At 43.0% G+C, this 14,301-nt stretch overlaps 1 protein-coding gene across 4 annotated transcripts in view; it reads right to left on the bottom strand.

The window, feature by feature from the left end:
• The window catches only part of ADGRB3 (adhesion G protein-coupled receptor B3), a 701,435-nt gene that overhangs the window by 277,295 nt on the left and 409,839 nt on the right, over positions 1-14,301 (bottom strand). For all 4 annotated transcript variants that reach the window (XM_019537601.1, XM_019537603.1, XM_019537600.1 and 1 more), the window contains one exon: positions 1,510-1,612. In XM_019537601.1, coding sequence (XP_019393146.1) covers positions 1,510-1,612 — 103 coding nt within the window. The remainder of the gene's footprint in view (positions 1-1,509; positions 1,613-14,301) is intronic.

Here is a 14,301-nt window from a genome sequence, read left to right as displayed (position 1 = left end):
CTCTCTGCTCCACAGCAGGGCTGGCCCCTCCCCTCTACTCCCTGGCTGCAGCTCTGGCACAGACTGCAGGTATAGCAGGGTATGCCTGGCCTCCCCCTACTCTAACCCCCTTCACCGCTTGCTGCTTAAGCAGGAATCCCTCACTTCCTCACTCCCATCTCCCACAGCACAGCCCCCAGCCCTATGGACCCTAGGCATGTAGTATGCTAGCTAATGCCAAGAGGTATCTGTATGTGACTCTTGTTTCACTGGGACAGGCAGACAGAACAGTGACTGCTTAGGGCTTTTTGGAGCTAATCAACAAGTTAGCTGATAAGCTGTTTAAGAAGAGTTTGAACTAATGGAGACCTCTATTGTTATTAGAACTAATGGAGACCTCTAGATCGCTATTGTTTTGCTAATGTGGTGATAAATACTGTTATCAACTCCCTGCTGGCTTACTTGCCTGTCAGCTTGCTGCAGTCAGTATAAAGAAGTAGGGAAAAGCTTTGTATCATCCACAGACACATGCACTGGACACTTGCCCTTGCCTCAGAATGCTAGCAGGGGGGTGGGGGCTAGCAACACTCCTGCCCCTTGAGCAGCCAGTGGGGAAAAGCCGGGGATGGTCCAGGCAGGGTGGGGGTTTACACCACTCCCTAATCAGAGTGTCCTGCTGTCACCCCCCCTTAGCACAGCACTCTCAAAGAGAAGTGATGGCTGCTTTAACAGCCCCTGACTTCTAGCCTTAGCCACTGCCGTCATGTACCTGAATTTCCTCAGTCCAGAGGGAAAGTTTGTCCAGTTACAAACCAGTTCAGCCTAGCTAGGTTAGACTAACCTGCAAAGATTGAATTGATTCAGGCTCAGGCTTTTTGAATATCTGTCCCTTAGTGACAATTGTGATGGCCTTGATACCTGATTACTGGGAACTAAATGAGATCAGTAACTCCATTTCATGCTGCCCATGATGTTTTACATTAGGTATTTTTAATGTTGTGTGCCCGTTAATATTGAGTTAAGTATAACTGCTTTTTTGGGGGTTTAAAAATACTTTGAACAGAAGATGGAAAAAACAAGAAAAATAAATGCATGAAGGACCTTTTGAATTAATAGAAGTTGCAAACTAAACTAGAAGGAGCCTGAATTTTCATATTCTGCTAGTGAAGGTAAAATATGAATTAGCTTTGATATATCACATAATAGAAGAGGGAGAAAGGTCTTGAGGCATGAGTTGTGCTATGACCTTATCTGGTAACAAAACAGAAACCAATGGATAAATACCACATTTTACATTGTATCCATCAAAGCAGTTGGTATTTAAATAAACATTTAAAAAAAAAATGCCAGAAACAAAGGCCAGGATTGTGCTGTATACATACATCATGCAAACATTCTGTTAAGCATAAGCATTACATCTCTGTGCTTTATTTTTACTAGATACATTGCTCTTGTTACTAGCAATACATTTAAAAAGCTAAGTTAAAATGAATACAATTAAATATAATTATTCACAGCATAAGTACTTACATTAGACAGGTGTGCCAATTCTATCTCTAGAAAGGAATCAGTAGTTTTAGGTTCAGGCCTTATAGTGACAACGATGATTTTGGAATTAACAACAGTAAAATTTCTGAAAAATAATGATTAAAAGCAAAAGATTAAAGTTAGTATCAACAGGCAGTTATAATTTCATCAAATTAAAATGAATACCTTGTGGAAGTTTTCAAGAACCATCAGTGCATAAGGATTAGGTTCAAAAATAAGTTTGTTTTAGACTGATAAATATAGTCACTCATATTACCAACTGTACGAAACACAGGAAAGATTAGAGTGCAACTGTAGCAACAGAAGTGCTATTTCTTGTGATGATTCACTGATTAAAAAGAAAGATTGATAACACAAACCTTCAGGCAATCTTTAAATGCACTACATTCATTTATCTAAAGGTAGACCAAGTAGTCTTGTTTTACAAGGGACAGAGCATCTTTCTTTCAAACTGCTTGCCTCGGCCTTTTTTCTGATTGCTAACTATAAGAATGTGAAGATGGATGAAGGCATTGGGAAAGTCTATGAGACAGATATTCCTGTGTATATGCAGAGGAAGGCTATTTACAATTATTGAAAAATCATTTTAATTTTAGTACATGTCTGAGTGGCTGCATATTCAATAGTCCTGTTAGTTTAAAGTCAGGCAGAAGGCAGGGCAGATTTGCACCTTACAGACTAACTAAATCAGATGCATATAATCAGCTTTCATAAGCACAGGGTTTACTTCAGACCCATCATCAGATACTATGAAGGGACTGGAGGAGGTAGCGCTGATAAATAGGAAGTGGTGATTAGAACACAAAGGGCAGGCAAAGGGAAAGGAAAAAGGAGGGGAAACTGCTGAGAGGTGGTTAGGAGAGAAAAAAGAAGTTAGCCTTTTGAGGGATACAGGACTTATAAAAAGAATATGCAGTTAATGAGATAAGAATCCATAGCCTCAGTTTGGACCACACTTAACATAGTTCAGTCTGTGGATGATTTCTTGTTCTTGTTTCTGGTACTGATGTCAGATCAGTGTTCATTCATTTTTACAAGTAAGGATTGCCCCAAGTGTCCAATGTAGACAGCATTTCTTTGTCACCTACAGCTCCCATCTTGAACACCTCAGACATATCATAAGTAACTTCCCCCTAGAAAATGGTGACCATCTCAAGCCAGCCACAGGGGGCAAAATGGTTTGCTTCTAGGCAACTCCCCAACCATGAACAGCGTCTCTCCAGGAACAGACAATCTAACTCTTATTCTCACCAAGGCACCAGGCCTTGGTCTGGACTGAGTTGCCAGGCATGTCCCCTCATCAGTACAGGCTGATTCATCACTGGACCAAATAATATGGATTGTAATAGCCAATGTTCATTTCCCTGCACCTTTACCAATGTCACCTTGTATGCCATCACCTGCTTACAGTACCTGACAGTACTACAATACCTATATTGGACAGACGGTCAATCCCTATGTGTAAGAATGAATGAACACTGATTTGACATCAATATTTGAGAGACAGATATGCCCATGGCAGAACACTTTAACCTTCCTGGACATCTCATTACTTACCCTAGGGTAGTGGTTCCTAGACAACAAAACTTTAAAACTAAATTGAACAGGAAATTGTGGAATTCTTAGCCTGCTACTTGGATTATCTATTGTTAACCCTGTGTCCCTCATTGGTTAACTGTTTTTTTTTTCCTTTCTTCTACCTGCCTTGTCTCTCTCAGCAGTGCCCCCTCTTTTTTCATCTCTGCTTCCCTACCCTTTGTATTCTGCTTCCTGGATCCCTTCACTGCATCTCATGAAGCCATTTGTTTACAGAAGCTTATGCTATACATCTCTGATTTAGTTAGTCTGTAAGGTGTAAAACTTCTCTGTCTTCTACATATCCAAATGTATTTTAACAGCTAAATGTTAACTTCCTGTAGTTTAGGAACCTGATTAAGCCAATTAAAGACAATCACTGCTCTTCCATTTATAGGTTTTAGCTTAAGTTGATAATAATCTCATTTTAAAGTAGATTTGTTCTCTTAAAATAACATTTTTATTATAGGTTTTTTATTTCTCATACCATCTCCATATCTGTCATTACAGAAAGAATATTTTATTGTCACCTTTTGTCATAATCCAGTACTTATCAAGGGCTATCTGTGCTAGTGTACATAGATGTTTACATGATATCTATAATTCAGGCTGCCTGTGACCCCCTCAGGCCCAAAGGAACCATCAGATGATGGCTGCAATTTTTCTGGTGACTCTGACATGCCTTTATGCTCCCGTTTCCCCCACACTCATAGTAATAATAAGTCCAAATGTACATAGGAGCACATATTAATACAAAAGGCTTTACCATTTATCACAGCAAAGTCTAGATAATCTAGTTTTCTTTACAATAACAGGACATCAAAATGATATTCTATTTTTAAATTTGTCCTATGGGAGCACTGTTTGGGAGCAGATTCCATTTTACTGGAGCACTGAGATATGAAATGCTATTTCTACAGTATGAGTAATTTAGCACTACTGACACCAAAGAATAAAACGCTTTTTTCCAAAGCAGGGCATGAGTTCTACATTTTAAATATATTTGGACAAATTATACAATGTGAGCTTAGATATTTAAATAGATACTAGTTCTTTAATGAAATAAAACTTTTTTTTTGGTTAACCTCTGACTTTTTGATTTTGGTAACACTCTAGATTAAGACAAATCTATATACCTTTTGACAGTAATGTACTTCTTTAGCACTATCACATAAGAGTAATAGGCAATTTTTAAATGCACTATGTAGAGATAGAATTGTGAAGCTACTGAGATTGTTAATATGAGTATTTTTGTCAATTCTGCATGCATTTTGTAGAAAGCATATTTTAAATGCATGATGTAATTTAAAGGAAAACAACCCCAAAATTTCAGGACATACTGATTTTCTTCTACATATCTACAAATGACAAAACTGGTTTACTAGCCTCTAAATAGTACACCAGATTTGCTCAGTTTACATAAGTGATTAATAATTTATATTTAGTCAAACACTGTGACTGATTAATGTTTCCTGGCCGTGTCCAATATTGGGTTTATAATTTTATAGATCCAATCTTTATACACATATAAAGTATTTAATATATTTCTGCACATTCCCTGTACATAACTAAAGAGTGACATTATTCTTTAAAACTTTTGTTTAATGAGAATCTAGTCATAGTAAAAATATGTGAAACAGGAAACAAGTGAACACTGGATGAAAGGCAGAGTTCAATGAGTCAGCAATACATACCAAGCATGCCAAAATTCATCTTAGTGAAGAGAAAAATATCAGAGAAATATATGTAATATAGGTCTATTGGCTGTTCAGAGCAATGTACCACTGAGGACGAATCCTAGGGCATGTCCAGACATGCGTGAATGTGCAGTATGCCGTGCCATAGACCCACACACCTTACATGCCTTACATACAGGGGAGATCCCAAGGTTAAAAAGATACTGCCCCTAAAAAAAGCAGGGCAGTGCATGTGGCAGCAGTGCGTGCCACCCAAAACCAGAGCTTGGTCAGCTGAACCCACACTCTTGCTGCTGGCCAGCTTCTTGCTGCAGGACCTCCATGATGGCAGCTCCCAGAGGGCCCCAGGAGCCCAGAGCATGCGTGACACAGGTGTTCCCTGAGGACAGGTAGCAGTGATACACATTATACCACTGTGGTCTTTCTCCAGGGAAACACACATTCCCATTCATGGGGAGATGCTCCCAATGTCCAAAGACCTTAGATCTATTTTCAGATGTGAATTTATAATAGCATTTCAAAAAATCCACTTGTGGCATCAAAACATTTATAGGTAAGCTGCATTTAGTACATAGATAACAGAATATTTATGTCATATAGAATGCAGGGGTTTTTTTTTCCCCTTGGAACAATGAAATCATGTTAATCATGTTACTGAAGAGAGGCAATGATAGGAGCAAGGTTATCCCAAGCAAACAGAATTATTGCTCATCACAATATCATCATGTATTATGTAAATGCCATATATATGCTTAAGGAAATTAATATTTTAGAAAGGTTTGAGCACTCTGTCTCCAGCTTAACAAATCACCTGAACTGACCTATGGGGCTAAGGAGAGTGTAACAAGGGGCAAGCTCAGTGCCAGATCTCCTGCCGCCCACCCACCTGTTTCTATGGGCAATTTGCCTAGTTACACCTGCCACGTCTTTGTTGTTTTCATAAACTGTTGGTATAATGCAAGAGACTGTCCATTATTGCCCCAATGCTAGGGGTACTATCTGCAGCTCTGTTCCTCCCCTACACCATAGTCAAAGCCTCTCAGATGGCATCCAGATTAATATTACTCCCAGTCTGAGACCGGAAGAACTGAGTCCAAAGTTGGGCTCCAGACACACACACATTCAGACCACCTCCCGTCTCACAAGAGGCCTCTTCCACTCCACCCCTCTTTCACAGGGGCCTCTGGCATACTGCCTGTTAATGGGTCATACTCCACTGTCCTTCCCCTTCTTGAGCAGCCCCTCTTGGGCCATCATGCTTCATTACTCCCATACTGGCCTTGGCACGCAGAACCTTTGGTTCCTGCAAGTTCCCCTATTCTACATGTCCCGCCTTTATGCCAAACCCTGGGCTAATTCTGCCCTAAGCCTCTCACTGGGCACAACTTCTCATAGGGCTGGCCCTTGAGCTGTCCTTCAATCATAGAATTATAGAATCAATGAGTTGGAAGGGACCTAGACAGATCATCTAGTCCAACCCCCTGCCATGGGCAGGAAGGAGCACTGGGGGTGGCAGGGGTCATAAGACCCCAGCCAGGTGCCTATCCAGTCTCCTCTTGAAGATTTCCAGGGAAGGTGAGAGCACCATCTCTCTGGGAAGCCCATTCCAGGCTCTGGTCACCCTTACAGTGAAGTAGTTCTTCCTAATATCTAACCTAAAGCTATCCTCTAACTCTAATGAGAGTTTACTCTCATTCAACCCTACTCAGTGCACCCCTTGGGCTGTCCTTCAGACCTACTCTGACTTCAGCCCCAGTCAGCCCCCTCACACGCAAAGCCCTTCAGGCCTACTCGCACTTCAGCCCTACTCTGTGCAGGGTTCTCCATATAACCCCCTCTGGGGTCTCTGGGACCTCATATCCCTGCTAGGTTCATTCGCCTACTCATGGACATACCTGGCCCCTACTACTTCCCCAGCTGCCTCCAAAACCCACCCGAAGATGGGGGCTGGGGTTAAGGTGCCCTTCCTCACCTTTCACCAGGGAGGTAATTGGCCTGGCATTTTCTGAGGACTCCCACGCCACCAGGAGCCCCACCAGGCCACCCTTCCCACATGGTGCAGTTTTAGGTCATGCCCAGGACCAGGAGCCTCCAAACCATCCCCATAAGCTCCTGCCCTTACCTCCAAGATTGTTCCTGCTGCAGCTCAGCTAGGCGATGTTTCTGCCTGGGCTGCCAGCACTGAACTGCTCTAGTTATATAGGCAACCAGAGTTCTAAAATGGCAGCCATAATCAAGCACCTGCTGACTGTTTGGCTCAGCCCTTAAAGTGGCAGGCACCAACAGTGCACTGCCACAGACAGACAATCGAAAAGTCAGAGCCTGAATTAATTCAATCTTTGCACTTTTGTCTAACCTGCCTAGGTTGAATCAATTTGTAACAGCACAGACCTTCCTTGTGGACTGACGCAATGTGGGCACATGCCTGTGGTTGCTCAGGCCAGTAGCTGGGGGGCACTAGAGCTTGTCCTCAGCTGTCCTGGGACCTATACTATTCAACATCTTCATGTGGACATTGCATCAGAAATGGACTGGCCAAGTTTGCCGATGACACCAAACTTTGGGGTAAAGTGTCCACACCTGAGGACAGGAGGATGATCCAGGCTGACCTTGACAGGCTCAGAAAATGGGCAGATGAGAACCTGATGGTGTTTATCACTGAAAAATGTAAGGTTGGGAATGTACCTTAGGAAGAAAACTTGCAGCATGCTTATAGGCTTATAGGGCTACACTGGGTAGCACTACAGACGAAAGGGACTGGGGGATCATGATTGACAACAAGATGAACATGAGACATCAGTGTGATGCTGCAGCTAGTAAAGCAAGCAAAATGCTGGCTTGCATTCATAGATGCTTCTCAAGCAAATCCCAGGATGTCATTCTCCTGTTGTACTCAGCCTTGGTGAGGCTGCAGCTGGAGTACTGCATTCAGTTTTGGGCTCCACAATTCAAAAAGGATGTGGAGAAGCTGGAGAGAGTGCAGAGAAGAGCCATACACATGATAAGAGGTCAAGAAAACAGACCTTAAGATGAGAGGCTGAGAGCCATGGGACTCTTCAGCCTGGAAAAGCACAGACTCAGGGGTGATCTGATGGCTTAACCTATAAGTTTATCAGGGATGCTCACCAGGATCTGGGGGAACATCTGTTCACCAGAGCACCCCAAGGGATGACAAGATCGAATGGTCACAAACTCCTCCATGACCATTTCAGGCTGGGCATAGGGAAGAACTTCTTTACTGTCCAAGCCCCCAAGGTTTGGAATAGACTGCCACTGGAGGTGGTTCAAGCACCTACTTTGAACATCTTTAAGAGACATTTGGATGTTTATCTTGATGGGATCCTATGATCCCTGCTGACCTCCTGCCCCTGGGGCAGGGAGCTGGACTCAATGATCTTCCAAGGTCCTTTCCAGCCCTACTGTCTATGAAGTCTATGAAATCTGATCGGTCACAAAGTTTCCTCACATGCATGAATGAGCTATACCTGTATCAAGAAGGTGATGGGCCAACAAGAGGTAAGACACTGCTGGACCTGGTTCTGGGGATCTAAGAATCAAAGGGAAGCTGGAATACAGTGACCACAAGTTGATCATTTTCACTATCCATCTCAAAGCTGGCAAGTCAGTCAGCAATGCAGAAGTCCTCAACTTTAGGAAAGCTAACTTTCATAAGCTCAGGAGACTTGTTGTCGAGGTCCTGACAGGCCATGATTTGACAGGTAGGGCTGCATAAATCAAGGACAATAAAAAGTCCTTCTTCAGCTATGTGGGAAGTCGGAAAAAGAAGCAAGGGCAACTTTGGGCCCCTACTAAACCAAATGAGGCAGCTGACTACCAACACCCTGGAAAAAGCCAATCTGCTTAATAATTACTTTGCATCAGTCTTTCACCAACCCAAAGGGACCACCCTGCCTGACAAGATGCAGGATGACCAGGCAGAGGGTGAATATTCTCCCACCATTGACGTAGCTCTTGTGAGGCAACACCTTGAGAGGCTGGACACCCATAAATCAGCTGGTCCAGATAGATTGCACCCAAAAGTACTAAAGGAACTGGCAGACATCATAGTGTGGACACAGGCAAGGATACTTGAGAAGTCATGGCACTTGGGCGAAGTACCCGAACGCTGGAAGAGGCTCAGTGTGCTGCCTGTCTTCATGAAAGGGAAGAAGTAAGACCCAGGAAACTACAGACCAATCAGTTTGACCTCAATCCCTGGTAAGATCTTGAAAAAAATTATCAAATAAACCATTATCAACAGGCTAATGGAAGGCAACATTCTGAGGGATAGCCAGCATGAGTGTGTTGTGGGTAGGTCTTGCTTGACCAATCTCATTTCCTTCTATGACCAGGTGATGCATCACATGGACAAATGGGAAGAGGTTGCTATCATATATATAGACTTTAAAAAAAGCCTTTGACCTGGTGTTCCATGATGTCCTCCTGGAGAAATTGGGGAACTGTGGCCTTGATTACCCTACAGTTCGATGGCTGGGGAACCAGCTCTGAGGTCGGGCCCAGAGAGTGGTAGTTGACAGAATTGAATCAACATGGCACACAGTGACCAGTGGTGTCCCCCAAGGCTCTGTTCTTGGACCTGTACTCTTTAATGTATTTATAAATGATCTGGACTCTAGTGTCAAAAGCAGATGGGTTAAGTTTACTGATGACACCAAACTATGGGAAAGAGTGTCCACATTTGAGTATAGGCTGGCGATCCAGGCCAACCTTGATAAGCTCTCACAAGGTGGGTGGATGAAAACCTGATGGTATTCAATATGGAGAAATGCAAGATGCTCCACATCAAGAAAAAAAAACACCTCCCACTTATAGGATTGGTACACTCACTAGCACCATAACCAAAAGAGACTTGAGGGTCATGATTAACCACAAGATCTACATTAGCCACCAATGTGATTCAGCAAAGTGAACACAACTCTGGCTTGCATCTTCTGATGCATCTCAAGCAAGACTCAGGAAGTCATCCTCCCACTGTACTCAGCCCTGGTGAGGCCACAGCTGGAGTACTGCATCCAATTCTGGGCTCCACAATTCAGAAAGGATGTGGAGAAGCTTCAAAGAGTCCAGAGGAGAGCCATGTGCATGATCAGAGGACAAGAGGATCAGAGGACAGCATGTCTTATGAAGAGATGCTGAGAGCCATGGGAGTTTTCAGCCTGGAGAAGTGTAGGCTCAGGGGTGACTTGGCGGCAGCCTATAAGTATGTAAGGGATGTGCATTAGGATCTGGGGGAATGCCTGTTCACCACAGGGGAAGACAAATTCCAATGGTCACAAAGTCCTGGAAGACCGTTTTAGACTGGACATAAGGAAAATCTTCTTTATGTCCGAGCCCCCAAGGTCTGGAGTAGACTCCCACAGAGGTGGTGCAAGCACCTACTCTGGACACTTACAAGAAACATTTGGATGCCTATCTTGCTGGGATTCTTTGACCCTAGGAGACTTCCTGCCCCTTGGGCAGGGGGCTGGACCCAATGATATTATGTGTTCCCTTCTAGCCATAATGTTCATGAAATCTATGAAATTTCCCCCTCCCTTTCCCACTGAGAGGGACCTGAGCCAGGTCTGCTGGGTGCTCCTCCTCACTGCTGCATGGCATGGCCAGGTGTGGCCAGACGCTGGCCGACCTGGTCCCTGAGGAAGAGGGAGGAAGGTTATTCCCCTCTCTGCCCCCAGGGGACCACAGCAAGGTCTGCCCACCCCAGCTGCCACTGCTGCTCTCTCCCTGATTTGGGCTACAAAATAAGCCCCTTCCACTGGGCGCTGGGGAGAGAGGGAATAAACCCAGTCCTGCCCTCTGCCTAAGGAGCCCTGGCTGGCATCTGGCTCGTGAGCACTGAAACAGGGCTGATTAATGTGAGCATCATAGCTCAATTAAATGTTCTAAACTATTGAATAATTAGTAAATCTTTTATGCCTACCAGCTACCCTAGAAAGTGTGTTTTAGAAGTTCCTCCTTTTCCAAATAAGCCCTTGTTTGGATGGTTAAATAACATCTATGTTCTCCTCCAGACAAATGGCCTGAGAAATGCACTGGAAATCACTGACTCAACATTTCCCTTGCATGTAAAATGAGATGTAAGTTTATGATTTAAAGATGCTGGCATACATACAGATACACAGAAGGTGAGACTCTTGAACTTCCCCTTTTTGAGATTAATAAATTTCTCCTTTGGCCTAGAAACCTACCTATCTGTGGTTCAAAACTAAAATAACAAGAGACCTTAGACTGTGATTCATGTGTATGAGATCTGCATTGTAATGAGCAAATGGTGTCGGACCCCATATTTGGACAAAATATGTTCTTGCAGGAGAATGAGAGATGCCTTAAATCATTATTTGTAGTCTTGTTTATTTTTTTTAAGAAACAGGTGGAACATGGATTTTGCCATCAGTGGAAAATTTTAAATACTACGCTACTGAAGAAAAAAACAATTTAGTCTCTCTCTAACAATGCAGAGCCTGTCCTATACTCAGCCTGTCCTATACTCCTTAGGAGCATAGGACAGGTTACTTGCACAAAGAATAATGGCCAAAATCGAATAGAATTCTCCAATTTATTTTACTTTATTGTACACAGCTTCATTTTATCTATTTTTGTATTAGCAATAGATGATCTATTTTTGTATTTGTTTTAATTTTGTGTGAACTGGTAGAATGGAAATTCTTATTGTTTGCAGAAATTATACCTCATACTATACAAATGCATTGTAAAGGTGTTGGAGTGTTTTCTCAGGGCTTGCAAGCCCAATCAGGGATTCACACTGTTGGGAAGAGGATCTGCAGCAGGGAGCCCACATAGGTGTAGCAGCCGGAATAACCAGCTTGGAGCTAAAAGCTGCAGAGCATGTACATGATTGGACAGCTGTAACTGGGGTGGGAAGCCTGGGAGTGGGTCTGAGAGGGTAGCTAAGGGCTGTGGCCAGAAGGTTTACTTCTGAGAGGGCTGCTGCCAGACGAATTGTTTGTAGGAGAGCTACTACTGAAGGCAGAGGAGTTATAAGCTACTGAGTGCCCAGGATCACTTGATAGTCTTTGCTAACAGAGCAGGGTTGGTGCAAACAGTCACCGCCCCCAACCCCCTTAAGTTCACAGTGTGAAGGGATCCACTGGGAGGGAATCAGGGAAAAGGGTAGCTAGGGAAGATTCTCTGAGAGGGCTAAGGGAAGCAAAGAGAAATTGTGGCTTTGTGGGAGGTCTAGCAGAAAGCTCAATAAAGTACAGCAGAGAAGGGGGATTCCAGGTGCCAAACACAGGGTAGCTGCTTTAGGTGATGGTGTGATTGTTTGTAGGCACTAAGGAAAGACTGGGCAGAGGAAAGAAACCCATCTCCAGAGCAGCTGCACCTGAGGTCCTGACAGACAACTCCACTTTCAGACCAGATGGCAGCATTGCAATTTCTTTTCTGAGGCAGAGTGAGCACAGCTCCGCCAGGTGCTCAACTGTAGCCATTACACAGTTGATTACTTTGCTGCTGGCACAGCGATTCTGTGGAGTTTCTGCTGATTAGGTGTATATGCCTGTTATTAGTTGCCTGAGTGTTAAAGTTAATTAATCTTTTTTTGCCTTCTATATAGTAAGTACTTTCTTTTATTTGTTAGTGTAGACTATTATTGGGTCTACTAAACTTTTTTTGTTATGTATGTGATGTTGAACCTGCTAATTTCTTAGTTGTTATTGTAAATAATAAATTCTTGTAAATAGTCATTCAGTGTGTGATCTGGTGTGGGGAGAACCACATAAGAGCACTCCACTAAGTGGTGGCTCCCAGTCTGTAGTCGGGGTGGGACCTGGCTTATTGGCACCCCAGAATCCCAGAAACTGGGCCGTGGCCGTGGGTAGCACCACAGCCAGAGTTACACTATTATAATATTATGCATATTTTTATTGTTCATATGACTGTATTGTTTTAACAAAATATGTAAATATACTACTACTATGACTATCACTATCACTACCAAATCAGGTGGGTTTCTTTAATATGATTTAAACTGCTTTCTTTTTACAAGTGAAGGTACATCTTTGCATTTTCATATTTCACTGTTACATGATTTCAATCACTACAAGTCTGGGATTTATTTAAATCAGAAATCTATATGGCTAGGGATAGAAGTGACACAAAACTGGTTTAAGTCCTCAGAAACTGAATTAAACCTGTAACAGAACAGCAGTTCAGTGTACATTAACCAGTTTCAGAATGGCTGAAATTGGTTTGCGAGAAACTTGGTTGAATGTAGTATCAGACTTTACTGATTTGAGTCAAGCCAGTTTATGAAACTTCTGCCCCCAGATCCCTTTCTGGTCCAAGTTAAACCAGAGTCCCCCAGCATCCCAGCATGCTTTCCAGACCTGAGCTGGGTTGTGCTGTCTGCTTCAGCAGAAAACAGTTGTGTGGGGGAGGGGGAGATAGACAGGGACTGCCCTCCCTCCTTCAGACAAACCCTGGCTGGGGTCTAGGGCCAGGGAGTAGGTAACTTCCCCTGGTTATCCTTCCTTTCCCCCCGAGTACAGAGCTGTCCTGCTAAACTTACTGAAAGTTACTGCTGGCTGTGACTGTGGACTACAAATCCTGCATGCACCTGGAAGCAGGAAAATGAAGTGATAAGCAACCCTGAAGTGTCCTCCTTCTGTGATGCTGGACTGCAAATCCCAGAGTCCTTGGGGCAGCAGGAAGAGGAAGTGCCCAAGAGCCCTGCTCTAGCGACCCCTCCCCCTGGCTTCTGGCCCATGCCACTGCAGGCATGTGATTGCATTTCCTAAATCAAAGGTAAATGTGTGTCCAGTTGTTTCTCAGTTTAATTTTTGCATTTTAGACTAACCTGCAAAGACTGAATTGATTCAGTCTTGGGCTTTTTGACTTGTGTCTTACCCCAAGTGAAAATATCATTCCATACTACCAGTCTTCTGACACATCCACTCACCTTCCCCTATCTAGCAGCATTTTTTTGGACAAAAAAAAAGAATTACATTTATAATTGCTTGAGTGAGACAGATGAGTATAAAAACCATGAATAGAGAACAGCAAATGTTGCAAATATCTGTCACTGAATAATTCTTTGAAAATCTGCTTCCAAAGACATACTGATATAAATTCATTTTCTTTTTCATAAGCTCCAAGTAATTCTCTTATGATGATACTAATATTCACTTAACTTTTAGTGCTGACTTAAGGAGTGCCATTTAAATATTGCTTTCTACTACTATTATTCTATAATAATTTGTATTATAGTTTTACAGAAACAATTAAATTGATTTCATACAATTAAATGTTTATTTTTCCTTTCATCTAAAGCCTCATCAGAGCTTGACAGAACTCTCTAGGGTTATTGGTAAGGTTTCCTAAGTACAGCCTTAACCAGTAGAAGTTACTTCCTTTGTCAAGCTGTTGGGGCACATCCAGACAAGCATGGATGTGCAGTATGCAATGCTGCAGACCTGTCTGCAGTGCCACATGCTGCATGCAGACATTCCCTGTGCTGCTA

Source organism: Crocodylus porosus, unplaced genomic scaffold, assembly GCF_001723895.1.
Source record: "Crocodylus porosus isolate Cpor-Errol unplaced genomic scaffold, CroPor_comp1, whole genome shotgun sequence".
Classification (NCBI taxonomy): Eukaryota; Metazoa; Chordata; order Crocodylia; family Crocodylidae; genus Crocodylus; species Crocodylus porosus.
Note: the sequence above shows the minus strand (reverse complement) of the source record. Positions and strands in the feature narration are given on the sequence as shown.